General features: G+C 48.6%; 1 protein-coding gene across 4 annotated transcripts in view; it reads right to left on the minus strand.

Annotated features, from left to right (window-relative positions):
- Nucleotides 1-26,283, minus strand: part of LOC140425519 (synaptotagmin-14-like) — a 349,470-nt gene that overhangs the window by 115,292 nt on the left and 207,895 nt on the right. For all 4 annotated transcript variants that reach the window (XM_072509927.1, XM_072509918.1, XM_072509909.1 and 1 more), the window contains one exon: nt 2,623-2,900. In XM_072509927.1, the coding sequence (XP_072366028.1) occupies nt 2,623-2,900 (278 nt within the window). The remainder of the gene's footprint in view (nt 1-2,622; nt 2,901-26,283) is intronic.

Raw genomic sequence — 26,283 nt, forward strand, 5'->3', positions numbered from 1 at the left:
GACTGAGTTGCAGACACTCCGGCTTGATTTGGAGATCCATCCTTTCTACTTAAGTGTAGTCTATTAAATTGATGCACGATCAATAACTACTAAAACAAGGTTGTAGCACAACTGAAGGCTTTAATAGACTAGAACTGTTCCCCAGCAGCTCAGGTACAGAATGAGGGCTGCTGGGATGGCACTGATTCTTATACCCCGCCTATCAGGGCAGAGCTACATACTATACAGCCAATGGTAAACCCCCAGGTTTAACCAATGGAACTTCAGCCTCTCGGGTACTGCAATACCTGATAATACCACAAGGTGCTTTTTCTTTAGCTTCTGTTAAGCTTAATTAGAAGAGTGTGTTGTGTTTGGTCCTTTATTCCTTATGAAGGAATCTGCCAAACACTTAGACTTGTCCAAACCAGAATCTTTTATTGAGTCTTGTGTGCTAAGAAAGCAATCTGTTACAGAACACGTTATCATGGAGTCTGCTTTTTACTCCTTTGAAATCTGCACCTAGCACTGACGTTTCATCTGTATGTCTGATTACCCTCTCAATATTCCTTTCAAGATAGCCAGATGTGTCTCCCCTTATATGGGAATCACTGGTCACATGACCTTGGTCTAGCGACCACATGGCGTGTCTGCACCGCCACCTGCTGGTTGGAGGTCGCCCACCAACCATCTATGATATAGCCCATAGACATATCACCACAGAGTGTAGAAAGCCACGGTCAGAGTGGGTCTGGAATGGAGAACACAAATGACAAGCAATTGGTATATCAGGGTGGTGTTTGCAGACTAAACAGAGATTCTCCTGGATATGGGAGCAAGAGTTTTAACAAGCTAATCAGGACAGGGAAGGTAAGTGGCATGGCATGTTCAAGTACAAACCAATGTTTCCTTTAAATCGTATAATTGTGCAGCAATCTGGAAATTCCTGTGCAGATCGAGCATAGATTGGTCTCTTTAAATTACAACAGATGCACAGCAATTCAAAAAAATTAAAGGTCTCAAGCAATTAATTAGGGTGCACTTCGCAAAATATTTACTAGACCCCCTTACTTTGTCTTTTCCAGCCTACTCCTGCACATCATTCTTTAGACCAATAAACCTTGCAGGTTTGCCCATCCCTCTCTCACATCCTCAACTGATCAACCACCACTGACACTCACCCACATCTTATTAAAAAGTCACATTCATGCCTCTGAGTGATCCTGCACAAATGTTGTCCTTCCATCCTCTTTAATCACTGCTCACACTCATGGCTGAGGATGTCATAAACCAAAGGTGAATAGAATTAAGTGTTCTCTCAGTGCTATTCCTTTTTTCTTCTTTGATATAGTCATTTTTAAATATTATAGTTAATTAAGTAGACATAAATGTTATATCCATAACATTCATTTCATTTTGTAATATCAAGCTGCTCTCTGTTAATTGAGTTGATGTCTATGTGTATTAGATGCTGCATAAATATTCTGAGTTAAGCTTAGAACAGTGTTGCCTAATATATTAGCCATAAGCTTCATGTGAAATTCAATTTCCACTAAAATTAGTGCATGTGGCTAAAATGATGTGGCTGTAGCCATACCTGTGACTATCAACAACACTGGTTTGGAATCATTGAAGTCTTTGCATAGATGGAAGCCATTTATCCCATTAGGCCTTTGAATGGTACTAGCTTTAAATCAGAGCTAACTAACCCAGTTTAACTACTCTCTCTGACCCATATCTTTCAGTATTTTTCTTCTCTCAGGATCAAAAATTGTTTTGAATTCTATATGTAGTGACACTAAAAACATATGAGGCGGGATTCTCCCCCAGCCGGCCAATGGGGTTTCCCATTGTGGGCACACCCACACCGTCGGGAAATCCACAGGCGTGAGTGCACTGCCGGTGAAACATCGGATCTCGTCGACGGAGAATTCAGCTTAGATTTTTTAATGCATTGACAACATCCCTACAGAAAATGAGCAAAGCAATTCTTTCCCTATTCCTTTATGTCATTCTCCTTGAAATGTGGTTACCGATTTAGCTTCAATTGCCCCTTGCTGGAATGCAGTCTACATTCTTAGACTCTCACAGAAAAACAATTGTTTTTAATTTCTTCTTCAATGTTTTTAATATTAATCATAATCCTATGTCCCCTTGTTGTTGATTCACCAATCATAGAAAATATTGGCTCGGAATCTCCTGAGATGCTCATCCTCTACCGCTGTAAATTTGCTGGAAGTGCAGCAGAAAACTCCAATTATGGTGAAGTGATGGTGGCAGAGCAGTAGCAGTTTTGAGAAAAGTTCATCCATTCTTTCACTATTTAATCAAAAGATAATTTTGAAACATTTCTACTAGACCCTTGTTTAAGGAGAGAAAGGAACTCAGTTTGGTTGCTAGGTGAAGATCTGTCTTTTTAATAATTGAAAATACATGAGGAGATGACGTTTATAAACAAATAGACTACAGAACAGTACGAAGGGTAAAAATCTGTTTAACTTGGGGAAGCATGATTATGTGCAAAAAACAGCATAATGAGGTATTTCAATTTATTTGCAAACAATTGCAACTTCTGTAGCTGTGATGGATATTTGAAGTGAAACATAACTCAATAAACCAGGAGGATACCTCCATTTCCATTACCTCTGGACTCAGGATGGCAGTGCTGTCGCTGGGAACATCTTCCTCGTATCCTTTGTGATGGTAGCTTTCTGTCTCATGGCCTACACTTCCCTCGCTAGGGCACTTACTGTATGAACAACGTGGACTGTTGCAATCTGCACTGGAATGGGACAGTTCACACTTGTCATCCAGTTCTGATGGTGTGTAGGAGAGATGTGGTGATCCATTATCATCCTGATAGGGGGGAGGTTGAAGTTCATCAAGTGGGGGTGTCCTCCTCATCCTCTGAATACAGTGTTCTAGTTAGAACATAACATTATAAATTAATAGTAACAAAATACTTTTACAAGTTATATATATTTTTTAATGCCGATAGAATGGTGTGTTACCAACCAAAGGATTAGTTGACAGATTTTATTTTACAAAAACATGTATGTGGATATTAACAGAGTCAGGATATGTAGAAGGTACGGGAGAGTTGTAGACAAAGTTTCAGTTAGGAAAGTCAGGCATTTGGATCTCCATCATTCTGTGGAGTTTTAACTTAAAGCATGGACCTGCTGATCCTAATAGGTTTCTACCTAGATGAGTGTGTACTTGACTTTGAGTCAAATGGAGAGCACATAGGGAAAGTCACCAGAGCACAACCAATTCTCGGCCGCAGAGTGGATTAGGTATTCCAATATCCAATACCTGACTCTGAAGGCCTTTGTATGGGTGGTGTCTGATAGGCAGAAACGTGAAGGGCCGGGGAGAGCAACCCATTCCTCCTGGCCCACATGCAGTATTGTGAAGGCACTCACTTTTTTCCCCCGAGGCTGCCCCCTCCTCATTTCAGCTGCAATATTTCCTGAGGCCTTAAATCAGGTTAAATCTGAGGCCGTCAGCTCCATTAACATTTTTAAAATGCAAACCTCCTCCTGGAAATTGGTTGGCTGCCTATCCTTTGTTTCAGCCCCAGAAGACCTGGAAGACAGTGGGTCAATTTAATCACCACCTGTGGTGAACACATGCGCAAATTCTCTCTCTCTCTCTCTCCCTCCACCCCCCACCTCGCCCAGTTTTTCGCAGTTATTTCATATTTCAGCAATGATGCATGACGAAGCATGTGTAATTTGAAGCTTTCATCGTATTACAATTACTTTGCCATAAAATGAAGTGACATCTTCATAGTGAACATCCGACATATTTGATGATCCTGGCTGGAAATGCCTGATAGTTTGAAAGTTACTGAATGCAAGCGGAAAAGATAGTTATGGATGAGGATTGTCCTTAGCACACCCATCTTCATTCATCCATTCAGAAAGATCCATTGTCACATCTAATTGCTTCTTAAATTATTCCATAGCTTTTGTCTCCACTGAATCTGGGAGTTTATTCCGCCTGTTAATTATGCTTTGAGTGAACAAGAGTTTCTTGTTATTTATCCTGACAATTATCTTTTACTGGTAAATATACCTTTAAAAATAATATTCCAAGTTAACTTTTTCTATACCTTTAACAATTTTATATAAGCTCTATAATATTACAATTTAAATGCTTTCTTTCTTCAAAACTCAGTCACTTAACACTGGGATCAGTCTCACGGCTTTTTCTTGCACTACCTCCAGTACTTGAAAGTCACTCTTATTTCTTGGCAATGAGAAATGGATGCTGGAATTGAACCACAGTCTAACCAGGGTACTATAAAGTTTTATCATTATCGGCTCTGACATATTTTGCTGTTCTGACTTAGAAATTCAGCATAATCTTGGTTTTGTCGATTGCCACCTAGGTTCGGCACCAAATCCACCAAAGACTCCTAAAATCTATTTCAACTTCATCCATAGCTATTTCACACCATTCAGGAAGTACATTTATCATCTAGTTTTCCTTCCTATGTGTAGCATCTTACACTTAAATAATCAGAAAATGACAGGTGACATTTTGCTTTGGGGGCAGGAAACAGGAGCTAGAAATCTTTCCCGGTCCTAACTTTGCTCCCGGGGTAGACAGTCACTCCTCGGAATTTTGACTGGGACTACAGAGGTTCCCTGTCCAATTTAAGGCAGGAGATGGGCTTTTGAAGCTGGAGGGCCAAATAAAAATAAATTAAAAATAGAAATAATAGCCAGGCCACCAGGTTTGGGGGAAATTACTCACATCAAGGTGGGCAGGCAGGGCCTGTAGGCCTGTCAGGAGAATTGGTACTTGGCAGTTGAACTGCCACTTTTCACATTAGGAAACCCGAGGCCAACTCGAAAATTCCAGTCGGCCTCCTTTAGCAATCGTTAACAAGGGGCATAATCTTACCAAATGCAACAGAGTCCCGTGTCAAGTGCGTTTAGTCGGGTTTTACGTGACGCTCACAGTGCCAAGAAAGACTATGCTATCTAACGGGACTATGCTGCATTCCGAGCTCTGAGCGGGGAACGCCTTACCGAGACTGCACTTAATCCCATCTCCTGCACTGAGGAGCTTCACTCACCAGAAATTCTCATAGCAGGATCTCTCGACGATGCCCCCCCCCCCCCCACCCCGACATGATCCCCGGATCTCCCAAAGCCCCAACTCGCCTACAAGGGGGTCCTTGCCACCCCCCCCCCCTCCCCGCACCCACCTCACATGGGAAAGGCACCCCTGGGCATGATTCCCGGCATAGGAAAAATGCCTGCCTGGCACCCTGGCAGTGTCCTTGCCAGTTCCACCTGGGCACCTTGGCAGTGCCATGCTGGTGCCCAGATGCCAGGCTGGCAGTGTCAGGGTAGCACCAGCTGTGCCAGGGTGCCACCCTGCCCTCTGATCCCCTGGGAGACCCCTGTTCAGCCTTGTCCCAGTTTGTGGTCCCAGTACTGAATGGCACTCGCCATTCAGTAAGGTCTCCTTGCTGAAGGGGTTAGATCCCAGGGCCTCAGTAGATTGAGCGAGTGCATGTTAGGCTAGCTGCCTCACTCTAATATGTAGATTTGTCAAATACTGATCCTGCCCACAATGGGTGGGAGTCAGATCGTGACACCTTGTGAGATCCCGTTCGATCTCACGAAGCGAGGCAAGTCCGGAAAAGGGATCTCGTGGCATCTACCGGCTGCATCACACCCCCATGCGGCCGGTAGATCGCACCCAAGGCTTTTAATGAGCCTAATTGGCTGCCCATCTTGTCGCGAAACAGCCGGTGCCGATATTTTCAGGTCCCATATACCAACATTCCAAAACTTGACAAGGCCAAAATCTTGCTCAACTTGTCCAATTCATTCCATAATGTCTGAACTGGTACCTCCAATTCCATGGGCTTCTTAGTTTTGTTTCACCTGCAAATTTCGACACTTTGCATAGTGTATCTGAGTCCATGTCATTCGTGTAAATTAGAAACAGCAGCAGTCCACATTGTTGAGCTCCGAGGCACCTCACTTATTATTTCTCCACACTTTGACAGAACATGTAACAATTTCCTATCCTGAAGCCAGTTTCTTATCCATTCCAAGGGTTTGCCCTGAATCCCTGCATCGATGATTTCAATGAATAGTCTTGTATAGAAATTTACCAAAAGCTCTGTAATAGTAATTCGACATTTAGGCTCACAGATGAAGAATAGCCAGTGGGCTAGGTGTCGGAACACTACCCGTGTTCGTGGTGCTCTGGAAAGAGCCTCTTAAGAAGCAGAATAATTCAAAAAAATTGAAAAACACAGATTTACCTATGCCTTTTTGTTCATTATTGCTGATTGCCAATAGTTTTTCTGCTGTCAATAATATTAAAAATGTTCTGCCTCATGTTTTTACCAATTAAATAAGTAACCTCAGTTTAGTCACAGCAGCGCAGCAGTGGAAACATGAAGCAAGCGAGTGAATGATCGAATTCAAAACGATTACAGTGAGCAAATGCACTAGCATTTTTACAACTCAGCACGTCACTGAACACATTTGGGAAAGAAATATAAAATACATTTTAAATTATTTTTTCTTATCTCACAACTAATAATGATGCAAATTGTTGGTTCAGTATATTAATGGAAGGGTATGACTGTACTAGAGAGGGTACAGAGATACAAGAGGACTGGAAAGCTTTAGCATGAGAAAAAAATGGATAGGCTGGCACTGTTTTCTTTGTCACAGAGGAGGCCGAACGATTTCATTGAGGTATATAAAATTATGAGAGGCCCAGATAGAATAGACAGGAAGGACCTCTTCCACTTATCAGAAAGGTCAATACTGGGATGCAGATTTCAAGTAATTGGTAGATGGGTTAGAGGGAGCGGAGGAGAAATCTTTCAACCCAGAGGGTGATAGGGGGTGTAGAATTCATTGCCTGAAAGGGTGCTAGACACAGAAATCTTCATCGTACTTAATCACTGTTGCCTTTTTACCCTTTATGTGAACCACAAGCTGTTTCTTATATTGACCAAATGACCACACAACCAGTATGTTAGCTCTAAAACACAGTTTATTAATAACACAAGACCTGTATCTCTATGCAATAATACACGCAGCTCCGTACTAAACGACACCTAACAACTAAGATGACCTTTACTTAACTTCGAGTGACCGGCACTGTGCGAGATAAGGCCTTTATCCGGGTCCACGTGGTCGGTTGGAAGTTGTTTTCGTCTCAGCTGGGCTCGTCCTTCAGGAATGGTCGCGGGTCCTTGAACTTGGTTGTTCTGCTACAGTTGGTCGCGCACAGGCCGGTCCCAAAAGAGACCGATCTCTGAAGGGCAGCATGTGGAGCAGTGGATAGCACTGGGATTGCAGCGCTGAGGACCGAGGTTCGAATCCCGGCCCTGGGTCACTGCCCTTGTGGAGTTTGCACATTCTCCCCATGTCTGGGTGGGTTTCACCCCCACAACCCAAAGATGTGCAGGTTAGGTGGATTGGCCATGCTAAATTGCTCCTTAATTGGAACAAAAAAAATAATTGGGTACTCAAAATGTTTTTTAAAAAAGAGACCGATCTCTTGTGCGCAGGGCTTTTTATCCTTCATCCCTTTCGCGCCCTTTTGGGCGGTCCTTACTCCAAGTCCAATGGATCGATAGGGTTTTCGATCACCCTCGTTGATCTTAGCCAATTAGGGGGCGGGTACCTCGATGTCTGGGCGGGTCCCAGCTATCATTGTCCCAGGCACGTAGGCCTTTCCAAATAAGGGGGGTGGTGCCGGTTAGTCTGCTATCGTTGATGGTCCTTAATGCAAATGCTATTAAGAACATAAGAACATAAGAACTAGAAGCAGGAGTAGGCCATCTGGCACCTCGAGCCTGCTCCACCATTCAATGAGATCATGGCTGATCTTTTGTGGACTCAGCTCCACTTTCCGGCCCGAACGCCATAACCCTTAATCCCTTTATTCTTCAAAAGACTATCTATCTTTATCTTAAAAACATTTAATGAAGGAGCCTCTACTGCTTCACTGGGCAAGGAATTCCATAGATTCACAACCCTTTGGGTGAAGAGGTTCCTCCTAAACTCAGTCCTAAATCTACTTCCCCTTATTTTGAGGCTACGATCCCTAGTTCTGATTTCACCCGCCAGTGGAAACAACCTGCCCGCATCTATCCTATCGATTCGCTTTATAATTTTATATGTTTCTATAAGATCCCCCCTCATCCTTCTAAATTCCAACGAGTACAGTCCCAGTCTACTCAACCTCTCCTCGTAATCCAACCCCTTCAGCTCTGGGATTAACCTAGTGAATCTCCTCTGCACACCCTCCAGTGCCAGTACGTCCTTTCTCAAGTAAGGAGACCAAAACTGAACACAATACTCCAGGTGTGGCCTTGTCTTGGGGAAAATGGTAATTGATTCTCAATGGATGCAAGTTTCAGCCAAGTCTGGTTTGTATGCACAATACACAGAGGCTGTGTACCTGTCTGTGTCCCAAGAGGGAGGAGCCAGCAGGCCGGGGTTTACTGTATTGACTGTAGTACAGTGGCAGTACCGCAATACACGTAGTGTATAACCAGTGGCGTTTACCACAGTCACCCCCTGTTTAAAAAAAAGAGTCCAGCAGTGGTGAAGTAACGTTACAGGTCGAGACTGTCGGGGCTCTGACCCTCCGCCGCGATCGCATCAGTCCCGGTTGTGGTGTGGACACCGATGTGGGCATCTGCGACTCCGGGAGTGTGTTGTCCTCTCCTTCCTCGCCCAGTAGTGGATCTGGCGGGGGGACGGGTGCTGCTGGGGTGGGGGTTTCGGTGAGGGTCGCTGGTGGGGGGGGGGGGGGGGGGGGGGGGGAGGAGGGAACGGTGCAGGGGTGGGGGTGACAACCGGAGGGGAAGGGGCGGTACCAGGTCAGGGTTTGTGGTGATTGTGGATGGGGAACCAGCGGGTGCTAGGTCCTGGCGGGAGACTGTGTCCTGCCGCCCGTCATGGTGTGCGACGTAGGCGTACTGTGGGTTCGCATGGAGGAAGATGACTTTTTCGACGAGGGGATCCGATTTGTGGCTCCTCGCATGCTTCCGGAGGACAACGGGCCCAGGAACTGTCAGCCAGGTTTGGAGCGAGATCCCGGAGGTGGACTTCCTAGGGAAGGCAAACACACGTTCGTGAGGGATCTCATTGGCAGCAGTGCACAGGAGCGACCGAATGGAGGGGAGCGCATCGGGGAGGACCTCCTGCTAGCGGGAGATTGGAAGACTCCTAGACCAAAGGGCCAGCAGGACAGCCTTCCAGACCATCGCATTCTCCCTCTCCACCTGCCCGTTTCCCCGGGGGTTGTAGCTGGCCATCCTGCTCGAGGCGATGCCCTTGCTGAGCAGGAACTGACGCAGCTCATCGCTCATGATGGAGGATTCCCAATCACTGTGGATGTAGGTGGGGAAACCGAACAAGGTGAAGATACTGTGTAGAGCCTTAATGACCGTGGCAGACGTTATGTCAGGGCATGGGATGGCAAAAGGGAAACGGGAGTACTCATCAATGATATTGAGAAAGTACACGTTGCGGTCAGTGGAGGGGAGTGGCCCTTTGAAGTCCATGCTGAGGCGCTCAAAGCGGCGGGAGGCCTTCACCAGGTGCGCCCTGTCCGGCAGGTAGAAGTGCACTTGGCAGTCCCTGGTCACCGTCCTGACCTCCTCGATGGAGTACGGCAGGTTACGGGCCTTAACAAAATGAAACAAAACGGGTGACCCCCTGGTGACAAAGGTCATTGTGGATAGCCCGAAGTCAGTCCACTTGTGCGCTGGCACATGTACCGCGGGATAGGGCATCTGGGGGTTCATTGAGCTTACCCGGGCGATACAAGATCTCGTAGTTATAGGTGGAGAGCTCGATCCTCCACCTTAAGATCTTGTCATTCTTAATCTTGCCCCGCTGTGTATTACTAAACATGAAGGCAACTGACCGTTGGTCAGTGAGGAGAGTGAATCTCCTGCCGGCCAGGTAATGCCGCCAATGTCGCACAGCTTCCACAATGGCTTGGGCCTCCTTTTCGACCAAGGAGTGCCGAATTTCGGAGGCATGGAGAGTGCGGGAGAAGAAAGCGACGGGTCTGCCCGCCTGGTTGAGGGTGGCGGCCAGAGCCACGTCCGATGCGTCGCTCTCCACCTGAAAGGGGAGGGACTCGTCAACCGCGTGCATCGTGGCCTTGGCGATGTCCGCCTTGATGTGATTGAAGGCCCGGCGGGCCTCAGCCGTCAGGGGGAAAACTGTAGACTTGATGAGTGGGCGGGCCTTGTCCGCATAATTAGGGACCCACTGTGCGTAATATGAGAAGAGCCCCAGACATCGTTTCAGGGCCTTGGGCAGTGGGGGAGAGGGAGTTCCAGGAGGGGGTGCATGTTGTCGGGGTCGGGCCCTAAGACTCCATTTTCCACAACGTAGCCAAGGATGGCTAAGTGGATTGTGCAGAAAACGCATTTCTCCTTATTATAGGTAAGGTTAAGGAGTTTACCGGTGTGCAGGAATTTCTGGAGGTTCGCGTCGTTGCCCTGCTGGTCGTGGCCGCAGATGGTGACGTTATCCAGGTGGCCCGCAGCCCGTACTAGTCAACCATTCGGTCCATCTCTCGCTGGAAGACCGAGACCCCATTGGTGACGCCGAAGGGGACCCTGAGGAAGTGATAGAGGCGGCTGTCTGCTTCGAATGCAGTGTATTGGCGGTCCTCCGGGCAGATGGGGAGCTGGTGGTATGTAGACTTCAAGTCAACTGTGGAGAAGACTCGCTACTGCGCAATCTGGTTGACCATGTCAGATATGCGTGGGAGGGAGTACGTGTCGAACTGCGTGTACCGGTTGATCGTCTGACTGTAGTCAATGTCCATCCGGTGTTTCTCCCCAGTCTTAACTACCACCACTTGAGCTCTCCAGGGTCTGTTACTGGCCTCAATGATCCCCTCCCGCAGAAGCCATTGGACTTCCGACTTGATAAAGGTCCTGTCCTGTGCACTGTACCGTCTGCTCCTCGTGGCGACGGGCTTACAGTCCGGGGTGAGGTTCGCAAAGAGTGAGGGCGGGTCGACCTTAAGGGCCGTGAGGCCACAGACGGTAAGGGGGCGCAGGGGTCCGCCGAGCTTCAGGGTAAGGCTCTGGAGGTGGCACTGAAAATCGAGACCTAGTAACAGGGCAGCGCAGAGATGGGAGAGGACGTAGAGTCTGAAGTTACTGTACTCTACGCTCTGTATGGAGAGGGTCGCGACGCAGTACCCCCGGATCTGCACGGAATGGGATCCGGAGACCAGGGAGATTTTCTGGGTGACGGGGAGGACCGGGAGGGAACAGCGCATTACCGTAGCAGGGTGGATGAAAGTCTCCATGCTCCCGGAGTCAAAGAGGCATGTCATCTCGTGCCTGTTGATCCGTACAGTCATTGTAGTGGTCGCGAGGTTGCAGGGCCGAGACTGATCGCGGGGGATAGAGGCGAGCTGCGGAAGTTGGTGGGAGGGCTGATCGGTGGTGGCAGAGGTATCGGTGGCCCGCGAACGGCCAGGCGAGCAGAGGGCCTGGGTGCGTTCCAAGATGGCGGCGCCGAAGATGGCGGCGCCGAAGATGGCGGCGCCCACGGGGCGCACATGGCAGACGACATCCAAGATGGCGGCGCCCACGGGTCGCACATGGCAGGCGGTGGCGAAGATGGCGGCGCCCTTGAATCGCACGTGGGGGGTGTAGTGATGCTGGGCCTGGAAACGGCAGCGACCGATCGGGCCTGACAAACGGAGACAAAGTGGCCCTTCTTGCCACACCCGTTGCAGGTCGCGTTCCGTGCTGGGCAGCGTTGTCTGGTGCGCTTGTTCTGGCCACAAAAATAGCATTTGGGGCCTCCGGAGTTAGCTGGCTGCCGCGCGGCGCAGGCTTGCGGTGTACCCGGGTCGGACGATGGTAGGGCCCAAGACGCCCACAAGGATGCCGCGCGGTCGGAGGTGTAGGACTGTAGATTGCGGGAGACTACTTCCAGGGCGTTAGCGAGCTGTACACTCTCTGTAAGGTCGAGTGTACCCCTCTCTAGTAATAGCTGGAGGGCGTAATTGGATTTAATGCCCGTGACATAGGCGTCTCTGACAATTGCCGACAATGCCTGGCAATTACAGTTTCTACCAAGTATCCGCAAGGCACGCAGGAAATCATCCTGAAACTCCCCCGGGAGTTGCCGTCTCGTGGCCAGGAGGTGCCTGACGAACACCTGATTAACAGTCTTGATGTACTGTCCTTTTAGTAGTGCCATCGCTTCCGTGTAAGTGGGAGCGTCCCGAATGAGGAGGGAAATTTGTGAGCTCACCCGTGGGTAGAGGCTCTGGAGCTTCTGCGGGTCTGAGAGGGCTTCTGTGGATGCTCCGAGATATCCTTCGAAGCAGGCTAGCCAGTGCTTGAAAGTGGTATGGCGTCGGCTGCGTGAGGATTCAACTCCAGGCGATCCGGCTTGATTAAGACGTTCAACTTTAAAATTCTAGCACAAAAAATTGATGTACCATCAATAACCATGAGACAAAATGGCGAACAATTGAGGCTTTATTGCGCTAGATGTTAAGCCTCCCGCAGCTGGAACCAGAATGGAGGCAGCACAGGAGAGTGCACACTTTTATACAGAGCCTGCTGGGTGGAGCCAGCAGGCTGGGGTTTACTGTATTGACTGTAGTACAGTGGCAGTACCATAATACTCGTAGTGTATAACCAGTGGTGTTGTATTAATTTTTTATTCTCACAGTTTTCAATTAAAAAAAAACTGATCCTTAAACTGAACTATTTCTGGTTGCATGATTCCAATTTGGTCCTCTGGTCAGAGTTTATCTCCTTTTCACCAGCTCTATTTCCTTTCTTTAGCTGTACTGACTGGTCTTTTAGTCTTCGCCAGCCCTATTCCCTTTCCTTAGCTGTAGTGACTTGCCTTATACCTAGCCTGTGAACCCACCTGCAAGCACTTCCAGTTGGTGACTAGTTTTGAGGCCTTCTCCTGATTCCCCAAGCTCCTGTTTCATACCTGTCAAGAATTGTTGGGTCTCAAACCTCCAACCTCAGGTCTTACACTCCCCTGCATCACAACTCCTGACCTCCAACTTATTGGCACCATCCATCAGCTTAAACATTCTTTCCTCCACCACCGACGCACAGCGACAGCAATGAATACCAAATACAAGATGCAGTGTCGCAATTCACCAAGGCTCCTTCAACAGCATCTTCTGAACCTACGACCTCTACCACATAAAAGGAAAAGGGCAGCAGATGTATGACAATACCACCACCTGAAAATTTCCTTCCAAACCAAACATCATCTTGACTGAGAAATATATCACCTTTTCTTCACTATCGCTAGATCAAAATCCTAGAACTCTCTTCCTAAAAGCACTGTAGGTGTACCTAAACTACATGGATTGCAGCAATTCAAGAAGGCAGCTCACTACCACTTTCTCAAAGACAATTAGGGATGAACAATAAATATGGCCTAGCCAGTGTCACCCACATCACATGGAAGAATACAGATAACATTTCTTTCAACCTTCCTTACCATTTGGCACTCTTCTCTGCACAGTTGTCAGAATACTACCTAAACCAGCAGCAATTTCTAAGGAGAATCTTTTATAACCACTTAATCTAATTATAATATACAAATATTAACTATTTAATATTAACTGTTTATAAATTAAATACCTTTTTAGCTCACTGCTTTTAGACACTCTTTTAGGATTTTTAAACGTGCTTTTAAAATCATGCAGATGGCACAATGAAATTTACCAGCAGGAGACAGTTTAAATTGCTGGGACAGCAAAAAAGCCATTGCAGACCTGCTAATCTTCATAAATGCATTGTCTTTATTTCCACAACTTTCAGCCAGTGTCTTTTATGTTGACATTTATAATAAGAAAACCCTTCCAGCATTTATACTGCAATGGAAATAATGGCAACAATTATAATGGAAAATCACATTTATTGGCTGACTCAAAGGCTGGAATTTCCGCTCCCATTCGCATCATGCGGATTCGGCAACAGGAGCAAAACATATTACGAGAAGTGCCAAGTCGCATTTTACATCAGCATGAAAGCATGACACAATTGCTCCCTCCCGTCAGTGATGGGGTGAGTTTCCCAATGTTGAATGTCGGAAACCACCTTTGAATACATTAACATGTTATTAAAAGGCCAGTACACAAGGAACATTTTCACCCCTCCCCCCAACCCTGTCAAAAAATCCATTCATGGTTGCGTGATGGTAGAAAGATGTGAAGCCTGACTGGTCTCCAAAGATGTGCATCTAACAAGCAGACCTCCTGGGGGGTTCAGGTGAGTGCAGCGCTCAGTTGGGAGAGGCCCATACCCAGTCCCTACGCTCACACCCCCAGAAGTACCCATTCACTCCCTGGGCACTGACTGCAATGCCAGGAGTGCCAGGGTGAACTATTTTGCTTATTGTGCATTGGGGAGCCTTTAAAAGTGTGGCCCCCGATCCTCAAGTGTCTAAGTTGTCGGTGGGGCGGGCGAATCAGAGACCATCCTGTAATCCGTGATCCGACAATGACACCAGTCACTTGAAGTTTTTTTTTCTAAGTACCAGACCATATGGCATGAAAACCGTCATTGTCATCTGTGGCTTCAATGCCGCATTTACCGCCCCACCACATCAGTCTTTGCTAACATCTGGTAAAGTCCTAGCCAAAGTATCACTGCAGCAACTTAGAACTAAAAAGATAGGAAATGTACAATCCAAAAGTAAGGCAAGAGGCTAGAGGTCCCCCAGTGAGACTCAACTAAGGACTTTTCAGAGTGAATTATGCTGCCCCCAACATATTTGAATGCAGGTGGCACGTAAAATAAAGCAGGTGGCTAGCCCAATGCTTTACCCTCCCCACAAACTTGTCTCCCATATTAAGGTGAGTGGGTAAGGCATCAGGCAGCCGGCCCACCCTTGGGTCTATTGAGGTACTTAAGTTGCCAATTAAAGGCTACGCAAGGATCTCATTCCACCTCGGCTGCCATAACACATTGGGCAGGGGAAGGCAGAAGGAGCGTGGCCATCCCACAACTTCACCGACTCAAGCTGAAAGGCGGGAAGGTTGGAGGAAGTACCTCCTTTGGGAAAATCCCCTTTCCCTATCAGGGGCAGGTGCCTCTCTTCCCTTGTCTTATAAAATCCAACACTCCATCACTCTCCACCATCTTGAGCTCAAGGTACGGAGGCCAACAGGAAATCCAATGGTATCTTACGGCCTTGCCGTAATTAATTATGCAGCTGGGGATTTGGTGATGTCTTCCGTGGTGGGGCGGGCTGGATGGCACGTGCAACGCCCCACCATCGCATGGCATCCGGATATCCTCAATGAAAATATAAACTATAGAGATCTGTGGAAGGGGAGACGAAGGCCAGCACTGAAGTTTAGTGGCATCTCCCTGTGTGTCCTACTTGGTCAGGTACACAAGAATATACATTACTCACCTGATGGGAGGGAGAGGTTGAGCAGGAAAACCAGCCCTGCATCAGCGCATATGGCCAATGCCATCAGTGCCCAGGCTGTGGAGAAGGGGTCAGCAATCCCACTAAGGGCGGGGGAGAGCATAATGCCACAAAATGTGGGGGGGGAAATGGGGCTTAAGTACAGAGGGCACCAGCAATCTCTGCAAATCAGATGCATGTCTGAGCCTTCTCCTTGCATGTGGATGGGCTCAGCCTTCTGGGGGAGCTGGCCCACAACCCTTCTGGACAATTTGCAGCACAGTTATGCCCTGCCACATAGCAATGGGCTATCATACTAGTGGAAGTATGAGAATTGAACCGAAGTGCAATGTTCAAATGGATGCAACATGAAACTTATCTCAAACCCATGTTCTGTTCTGTTTATGCAGGGGAAGATGATGCACAACCAGGGAGAATGGGAGGAGACGGATGAGATGCCCACATCGGAGACATCTGGCAGAGGTTGAAGAATGATCAGCTCAGCTGGCAGACATGAAGTCGACTGAATCCCCTTTGTCTGTGGCCCCCTCAACCTCATCCTTTGTCACTGCAGAGGGAGCCTGCAGAGGGTAGACAATGGACTCACATCTCCAGAGGACGGCTGCCAAAGGCATCAGAGCAAACTAGTCAGCAGACTATCTCCACCCTGCTGTGGATGTTGGGGGAGTACCTAAAAGTGCCAGGTGATGCAAGAAATTCTGATTATAACTGGTTGTATGGGTGAACAAATACTGTCACAAAACTAACCTCTGTAAATATAACCACTTTCACTGCATAATGTGTGCTTCGGGTCTCACAAGTGATTCTTCGGGGAGAAGGGTAGGTGCTGGGGCTTTTCAGAGCCAAATGCAAGGAAACTCCCGTGCATGCAGAGTCTTCATCTATCAAATCCATACATACTATTAAGGGTGCAGGAGGTTCATCAGGATGTTTCCTGGGCTAGAATATTTCAGCTATGGTTAGCCTGGGTTGTTTTGCTTAAAACAGAGAAGGCCGATTTGACACCTGATTGAAGTGTACAAGATTATGAGGGACATAGATAGGGTAGTTAGGAAGAACCTTTGTCCCTTAGTAAAGAGGTCACTAACCAGGCGACATAGATTTAAGGTAAAGGGCAGGAGAGACGGACTTCCGGTTATGGCATGCAGGTGGAAGTCGCAAGTTGGGTAGCTCTTGCTCAAGGCTCTGATTTTTGGAGTTTAATGCCCGGTTTCAGGGGAAGTTTTTGAACAAGCTGCTGCAGGAAAGCATACGGAAGGTGAGGAATATCTCAGACCCAGAAGAAAGCTGCTGGGAAGAAGGGGACGAGTGAAAGTTCGTCATCAAGTGAACAGGTCAGCCTGAAAGATGGCAGAGGCTGGATTGCTGGGTGGGGCCGTTATCCTCACGTGGAAACTCTTAATGAGGTGATGGCTAGAGAATTTGAGACGCAGTTCGTAGCACAGTGACCAGTTTACTTCGATAGGTGAGGAGCTGCGGAGGGTGGTGGTGGCCAACAAAGGACGCAGAGCCAAGGTGGAGGACCTGGAGAACAGGTCGAGGCGGCAGAAGTTACGAATTGTGGGCCTGCCTGAGGGAGCTAAGGGCCTGAGGCCGACTGAGTACTTCACAAAGATGTTGGCAAAGTTGTTGGTGGAGGGGTAAGAACCCTCCTGATATGAGCTGGACAGGGCTCATCGGTCTCTCAGTCCTAAGCCGAAAGCAAATGACCGCCGAGGGCAATTATAATTTTCTTTCACAGGTTTCACGTCAAGGGGAAGGTCCTGAGTTGGACGAAGCTAAGACGTGAGGCGAAGTCGGAAGGAGCTGGTATACGAATATACCAGGACTTGACGGTGAAGCTGGCGAGGCGGTGGGTAGCCTTCGGACGGGTGAAAGCAGCACTCTAGAGTAACGGTGAGAGGTTTGGTGTAGTCTACCCGACAAAGCGGAGGGTGAATTACACTCGAAAGACTTCTATATTGAGACGGTGGAGGCGTTCGTGAAGACCGAAGGACTGGGACTGAAATGAGGGATGGGACTGGGATTAGGACTTCGACTGAGGGGTTGTTCTCTGTGCTTAGCCTTTATTTCTCATTTCGGGTTGTTTTTATTCTGTATTTGAGCAGGGAACAGTTGGGATTTTGGGTTGGTTGAATGGGGAAGGGTAGTTTACCTTTGTTCTAGCTGACAGTTGGTTACAATTATATTGGGCTTTGGGTTATGACGATTTTCTGGGGTGTGGTTTTTGCACTGGCTTTGTTTTACTTTGTTTTTAGGGACTGGGTCATGGGGGAGAGGATTGGGAGGAAGGGGGCCTCGGCAGGGGTCTCCACGCTAGAAAGCAAAGGTTGGCTATTGAACGGGAGTGTGGTGGAGGGAGGGGCCACGGTCATTGGAACCTGATCAAACAGGTTTCGATGCACCTGGGAGGTGTGAAAGGTGGGGGGAGGGATTCGATACTGGGAGGAGTGTTTTGAAGAGGAAATGGATGGGGGGATTCTGGGAGGGAGGGGTTGACGGAGCAGGTTAAGCCTGAAGGGCAGGGCACGTGGCTATGATGATGGCGGACAGGAGGGGCGTGGGGGGGGGGGGGGGGGGGGGGGGGGGGGGAGTGAGAGACCCCGGTCGGAATAGTGACGTGGATTGGGGGGGGGGGGGCGGAGAGAAAGAGGCGAAGGCGCTGGCTGGGCTCATGAGAGAGATGGGAGGAGTGGGCCTGTGGAGGTTCTTACACCCGAGGAAATGGGAGTATTTGTTTATCTCCCCGGTACGCAAGGTGTACTCGAGGATAGACTTTTTCATGGTAGGGAAGGCGCTATCGGCTGGGGTTAGCTGGTCGGAATATTTAGCAATAATGATTTCGCTCCTCATTGGTTGGGTGTGGTTTTGGAGAAGCGGCTGGCCCAGAGGCCGAGTGGAGAATGGACTAGAGCTTTAGTGATAAGATTGGGAAGGTGATAGAGCAATATATGGGGTTTAATTGTGAGTGAGGAGGTTTCGCAGTCAATGGCTTGGAAGGCTCTGACGACAGTGGTAAGGGGGGAAGTGATTTCATTCAAGGCTAAGGTGGACAAGGAGGAGAGAGAGACGAACGGCAAAAATTGATAGAGGAGATTCTGGAGGTACGAGGGGACCCGGACCTGGCCCTCTTGGCCAAGAGGAAGGAGCTGCAGACGAGGTTCCCCCAGTTGTCCACAGGGAAAGTAGTGCACCAGTTGAGATGGATGAGGGGGGCGGTCTATGCGCACGGGGAGAAGGTAGGGTGGATGCTGTCCGGCCGGCTCCAAAGGGAGGCGGTGGACAAATTGATCTCCTCGTTTATCTGGGAGGGAGGGGGTAGATGCCAGGATAAGGAGGGTGGTCCTGCAAAGAGGGTGACTAGGCCTTCAAAATGTACTGTACTATTATTGGGCGGCGAATGTGGAGAAGATGCAGGGCTAGAGCAAGGAGGGGGACGTCCGATGGGTTAAGATGGAGGCAGGCACGTGTAGGATTCGGGGTTGCGGTCACTGGCAACGGAGCCACTTCCGACGACTCCAGGAAGGTACTCGGTGAATCTGGTGGTGGTGGCCACATTGAAGATTTTGAGGCAGTTCAGGCAACATTTAGACGAGGACCGTGTCAGGGGGAATGCCGATCAGGAGGAGTAATGGTTTGAGCCGGGAGGATGTGAGGTTTCAGAATGACCAAATTACCCAACAGCATGTCTTTCGGGACTTGTGGGAGGAAACTGGAGCACTCGGAGGAAATCCATGCAGACACAAGAGGGGCGTGCAGACTCTGCACAGACAGTGACCGAATCCTGGAATCGAACCTGGGACTTTGGCGCTGTGAAGCAACACTGCTAGCCATTTTGCACATGGATGTGGTACCCAGTCCCCTAGAAACCATATTCGGGGTGTCGGACCGACCCAAGTTGCAGGTTGGAGCCAGGGCAGATGTTTTAGCCTGCACCTCGCTGAAGGCTCGTAGGCGGTCCTGTTGGGGTGGAGGTCGGTCTCTCCACCCTGTGACTTGGCATGGTGGGGGGACATGTTGGGAGTTTTTGACCCTGGAGAAGGTGGTTTTTGAGCTGAGGTAGGCGAAGGAAGGGTTCTACAATTCTTGGGGTTTGTTCATTATGCACTTTCGGGAGTTGGTTACAGGTGACTGTTGGAGGGGTGTCCGGGGGGGGGGGGGGCGGGGGGGGTGTTGGGTTTGGGGGGGATTGTCTTTTTTTTGTATTATTGGGGTTGTTTTTGTTTGGTGAAAATGATGAAAATATGGCGAATAAACATTTTTTTTAAAAAAGGGCAAGAGATTTAGAGGGGCTATAAGGAAAAACTTTTTCATCCAGAAGGCGATGGGAATCTGGAAGTCACTACCTGAAAATGTGGTAGAGGCTGGAACCCTCACAACATTTAGGTGAGAAGTTGAAATGCTATAGCATACAAGGCAACGGTGCTGGAAAATGAGATTAGAATAGGTAGGTGCTTAAGGGCCGGCGCAGACACGATGAACCGAAGGGCGTCTTTCTGTGCTGTAAACTCTATGAATCCATGATCTCTAGCATTGTCAATTTTGCCTATTGAGGTTCCTTTTCAGTTGTCCAGCTGAGATCATTTGAATTTCCGCTCATGCACGGATTTATCTCTGATGCAGCACGTGTGCCCATCCAACACAAGGCTCTGCTCACTTTTGAATTGACCAGCATGGCTGTTGTAATGTACTTTCTGCGCTCTAGCACCATTTCCCTTCCCCTTACCCCCATCACTATTGATCCCCTGGCATCACCTTTAACCTTCCCACTGTAACTTTCCAACCTTTTCTTTGGAGAATGTTCAGGTGACCATTTCCTTCCTACCCAAACATCCCACTTCGTGCACATTGACCTGCACCACCATCACCCCACCCCCCCAAAAAAACAGCATCCCACCACCTAGTCCATGTCTACCTCCGTATCCCGACCAATGGTGACCAGCTCTTCACCGGACACTATTGAACCCTCCCATCCTACTAGTTCCCTCTGTCCCCGTAACCTGAACCATACCCTCCAATCTAATTTTGCTGTGCTTGACTAATAGAAATTGCAAAGGAACAAGCAGAGATATGAGGTAGCTTTCTGAATATTACATTTCCACTTCCTTTTACTAGATATTTTCCTTACATTTATTTTATAAAGAACGAGGTCTATTTACATAAGAATGACACCAGATGTGAGGGTAATAATCTCTTAAAATATTTTCCAGATTCGGATTTCCGGTTGAGCGATGTAGAGGATGCGGCCGGATTCTCCGTTCCTGAGACTAAGGGTGTGATCTTCCCAAAAGGGAACAAAGTCCCCAAGCGAGCATGTTTAGCCGCGTGTTTCCCGGCACTCACAGTGAATAAGGGGCCGAAACAGGAAACGTGCAGCCGAAGCCGCACACAGCTAATTTTTCACAAAGGGGAGCTCCGCTTGCCGGAACACCCCGTTATAGCCTCACTCTAATGTGCAGATTTGCCAAAAGGTGATCCCGCCCACATTTCCCCCTGCAATGTCTTGCAAGATTGCGTTAAATCTCACGAGGCGTTGTGAGCCGGGTAGATCCCGGGAGTGGGGTCTCCCGGGTTTCAATGGCCATGATGCGCCTTGGCAAGCTGCTTTTCGGGCGCAGCATGGCCGGAGGAGCGCACCCTAAGTGTTGATGCTGCGGCAGGATTCGTGGATTTCGACCACAGCAAAACTGGCGTCGCACCTGGTCCGATTCAACAATCGTTCAGGGGCTAGCACTGGCGCCCGCGAAACACAATCGATTCCAATGAGGAATGGTGCGGGATTCGCCGGCTTCCCGATTGACACTCAGGAAGCTGACAAGCAGCAGCCGCATATACACACTGCACTTCCCACACATACCATCCCAGCCAACAAGATGGCAGCGAGGAGAGCGGCACCCCGTTTCATGGACACCGAGCCCAAGGCCCTGTTAGACACCGTGGAGGAGAGGCGGGCAATATTGTACCCCGGCCCGGGAAGGAGGTTGCCAGCTGCCTCTGTTTGCCGTGCCTGGACGCAAGTGGCAGAGGTGGTTAGCACCGTGGGCAACACTGTCCAGACCAGCCTGCAGTGCAGGAAGAAACTTCACAACCTCCTCAGGGCAGCCAGGGTGAGTAGGCATCGCTATGCCCCTGGAACCAACCCGCGTCCCACACACCTGCAACCCCAACCAGTTCCACACAGCCATTAACCCCACATCCCCCCCGGAGAACCCCCACCCTGCACCACATGCCGTCACCCATTCGGGTGGTCATGGCCAGGTCTCCTGAACACTGAAGCCACCGGCTGCCTACCCCCTAGGCTGCATGCGTCGGACTGTCTAACACTATAACTTTCTGTTCCCCCACCCCCATCTAGGAAAAGTCCGCCCATAACCGCCGGGAGCAGGAGAAGACTGGAAGGGGACCGTACGACCAGCGGCCCCTCACTGCAGCAGAGCAGAGTGGTCAATGGGCCCGAAGATAGGGCAGTCACCGGGGTAGAGGTCGGCATCGGACGAGGAAGGGAGACCCTACTGAGCTGCGGTTCCCCGTGACACGTGTCACCCGCTCCCCCCCCCACACCACTCTCACACCAACCGCACCACCCTCACACCCACCACCACTCTCACACCCACACCACTCTCATATCCACACCACCCCCACACCCACCCTCATACCCACACCACCCCCACACCCCCCACTCTACCACCAACACCAGCCCTACTCCCCCTTCCCAAACACATCTCCACGAGCCCCCCCGGCCCGTGGTCTCATGCATCTCATCTTGTGTCTTGCAGGATCTGCTGGTGATTGGGCAGGCTTTTCTGGTGTCCCCTGACCCCAACCTCAGCCACAGCTACAGCCAGAACCCCAGATGCCGACCAGTGTCGAGGACGATACCGACACGGACAGGAGCCATCGACCTAAATCCCAGGACAGCCAGAAGGTCAAGTTCATAGATGACACAGATTTCCCGTCACAGCCGTCTCCAATAACCTCCACCATCCCAGGCACACTCATCTGGGTTGCGCATGTTAGTGAAGAGGCTCCTTGGGCACTATCTGGTGCAACTGCTCCCATGCAGCAGGTGGAGGTAGGAACTCCTTAGGGGGGGCAGACGGTCGGAGGGTGGGCCGACCTCAGGGACTAGCTGTTGTCCAGACGGGCTTCGGGCTTCTGGGACCGATATCCCATCTATTGTGGAGATGCAGTCACAGAACCAGGGACTGCATGAAGGGTTGTCAGCGAGCATCCAGCACATGCAATGGTTGGACTCCATGGCCATGTGCGTCATCCAGGCCAACACAGCATGGGTGGCGTCCGCGGTGGAGGCCTTGGGGGCAAGGGGTTTGGCCACGGATCAGCATGTCAAAGGCCTGGGGCACTCTGTGCAGGCGGTGGCCGAGGCCCAGGACAGCGATGCCCTCTCACAGCCGTGTGCCACAGCCACCGCGATTGTAACAGCACAATGACCGTGGCTCAGTCACAGCGGGCTATGGCTGAGAGCGTCGTCGACATTGCCCAAGTGCTGGCTGACATGGCACAGATCCAGATGGAGGTGCTTCAGTCCCAGAGGGAAATGCCGCAGTAACTGGCTGATGTGGCACAGACCCAGAAGGTGGTGGCACAGTCGCAGCATGATGTGGCGCTGTACTAGAAGGAAGTGGTCCACTCCCTGTGCTCCATGGCCTCGAGTGTACAGACACTGGCCCAGACGGCAGCAGGCCTCAGCGGTTAGCTTCGCTCGCACCAACGTCCCATGGAGTAGCCTGGGGCCGCCCGGCACCCCAAGGGAGAAGGAGGTGATGAGGCCCGTGCCGGTGACTCTTCACTACGCCGATATTTTTTTTATTCACTACCGCAAAACTAATTTAAGAACTCAGGTACCAAGTTCATTCAAATATGCCTAAGAATTTCAAGCAACAGATGGGAGAATAATCAAATTACAAAGGAAAAGGAGCTCGCTCTTCAGTGGGCAAGGGAGCACCTCGCGATATCACTTATCAAGGCCACACAAATAGGATTTACTGAGACATGGGTGCAGATTTGTCAAGGAAGCATGCAGCATTTAACAACACCAAACACACACTGCCTATGTTGACGACATAATGAATATTCCCAGCACTTTTGGCTCATTGTTTGGCTATAAACTGAATATCAACAAAAGTGAGTGTTTACCAATCACCCCTATTGCCAAACAAATTCTCCGAGGAGCTTTGCCGCTTCGCATATGAATTGCTGGTTTCCGCTACTTAGGTGTCAACATAACACATTCTCTTGCATCTTTTCATAAAACAAACTTTTCCAGCCTGGTCACCAAAATTAAGCAGATTTACAGCGCTGGGATAGTTTGCTTCTTTCCTTGACCTGCAGAATTTAATCTATAAACATTCTACCTTGGTTCTCATTTATTTTTCAATGTCTCCCTACTTTCTTACCCAAACTATTTTTTGCCAAATATATTTGCATATATGTTTGTATGTTTATAAGGCTTTGCTTGTGTCCCATCAATTTTACTTGGCAGTGTTACTGCTGCAGGAATCCTGCTTTTGTTTCTGGCAGTGAGTTTGTGGGTGCTAGAACTCCCAGTGCAGCAAGTTTCTGCCCCATTAATAATCACAAATTTTAAAAATCACCATATTTGCAGAATTATTTGTTGTTTAATGAGTCCTACTCATATGAGTAGCATGACTCAATTTTGCCTCCAAAATCAAAGCTTGAAAATCAGGCATTATGAATTGCATTCATATGGCTAAGGACCTGCAGCACTGTTAACAGTGGTTAGCACTACTGCCTCACAGCACCAGGGGCCCAGGTTCAAATCCAGCCTTGGGTCATTGCCTGTATGGAGTTTTCACATGCTCCCTGCGTCGGCGTGGGTTTCCTCCTGGTGCTCCGGTTTCCTCCCACAGTCCAAAGAAGTGCAAGTTAGGTGGATTGGCCATGCCAAATTTCCCCTTAGTGTTCCAAAAAGATGTGTAGGTTAGGTTAAGGGGTTATTGGGATAGGGTGGGAAAGCAAGCTTGGGTGGAATAGTCTTTCAGAGGGTTGATGCAGATTCGATGGGCCGAATGGCCTCCTTCTGCACTGTAGGGATTCTATGATTTCCCAACATCTGCCTGCAAAGCTTCACATCACTGGTGCTTCCTCAAATAATACTCCTTTAATATCATCCAAAATTTATTAATCTAGATTGAAAAACACAAAATGCATAGCAATGCAGATGCCTATCTGCTGTCTGGCTATGGCATTGAACCAACAAATCAACAATTCTAAGGTTAAATCCTCACTGTAGCAAGTTGTGAAATTTAATTCAATATATGTAAAATAACAGTTAAAATGCTGGTAGAGTGTTGTAGAAATCCAAACAGTTCTCTAATTTCTTCAAGGAAGACTGGTGATGCCAATCCAATAAATGCAGTTGACTTAATGCCTAGGAATGACGAGGAGTGGCCAATAAAAGCAGCCTGGCAATGTTACCCAAATCCCACAAATTTAAGGAAAACCTTTCTGCCACCGTACACTGACAGGCCAAACACCGGGCTGTTTTCGATGAAACAGGTAGTATGTCAGAAGCATTTGCAGCTCAATCAAAATTTGGCATTGATGCAAATCCCCAATGTAGTCCTTCCAATTTCTACAGCTTCAATGCCTATGGTAGAGAAAAGAAGCACTTAATGCTGATGTAATGATGATGTGACACCACATGCTTGAGTATTACAGATCTGGAGCGGAGTTTTACAGATCTGGAGCGCACTGTCTGTGCACTTTCTCCCTGTGTCTGTGTGGGTTTCCTCCGGGTGCTCCGGTTTCCGCCCACGGTCCAAAGATGTGCAGGTTAGGTGGAATGGCCATGCCGTATTGCCCTTAGTGTCCAAAATGGTTAGGTTGGTTTACGGGGAAAGGGTGGAAGTGTGGGCTTAAGTAGGGCGCTCTTTCCAAGGGCTGGTGCAGACGCGATGGGCCGAATGGCCTCCTTCTGCACTGTAAATTCTATGATTCTATGGAGGAAGGTGAGGTTCCAACCTCAAGCATATACATAAGGAATATGTAAGTAGCAGCTGCAAATAAAGAGAAACAGTTTAACAAACTTCAGTCTCAAGCAGCTTACTTTGGGAGAATGGAAAAGCCACAAAGAATGCCATCTAGGCCCTGAACACACAATGAAACAGTGGACAGGGAGTAAAAGACACAGAAGATTCCAAGAAGCAGCTACAGAACTGGCAAGTCAAGAGATCCTTAGAACAAGGATGAAAGGAACAGATTCAAAAGCGCACCAAAAGGTTGGAGCATTGCGGTGCAGCAGATGCAAACTGAGGCACAGACCCTGGAGTCTGGACAGCAGTGAGCACAGACTAGGATCAGCTTGCAAAACCAATGAAATAACAACTATTCTAGGGCTTGATACAAGCATGGAATCCACACTATCACTCCCAGAACCATTCCAGAGCACTGAAGGCTCGTAATAAGCTCATCAGTCGGAACACTGGAGAATGTGGTTTTCCATCATAGAACCACTTCTAGTTTGCACAATAACAAATAAAAGAATCAGGTCAGTTCATTGCTCTATGCATTTAGAGCTATTGTAATAGTGAGTGGGGGGGGGGGGGGGGGTCGATGAGACTTCAACTTCTTACAAAGAGGTCCTATTAGCATTTGATTCATTTTTCGCAAAAACTTAACTATAAAAAGGGCAAAGTTTAACAAGCTAAAGCAAAAACCAGACAAGAGCATGGATTCGTTCATCAATGATCAGGTTGGCATAAAATTACAACTACCTAATATTAAGGGAAGAATTGATTTGTGATTACCTAATAGTTCGGGTTTTAGACGAAGCTCTATCAGATCTCTTGCAAAT

This window comes from Scyliorhinus torazame, chromosome 1 (assembly GCF_047496885.1).
Source record: "Scyliorhinus torazame isolate Kashiwa2021f chromosome 1, sScyTor2.1, whole genome shotgun sequence".
Classification (NCBI taxonomy): domain Eukaryota; kingdom Metazoa; phylum Chordata; class Chondrichthyes; order Carcharhiniformes; family Scyliorhinidae; genus Scyliorhinus; species Scyliorhinus torazame.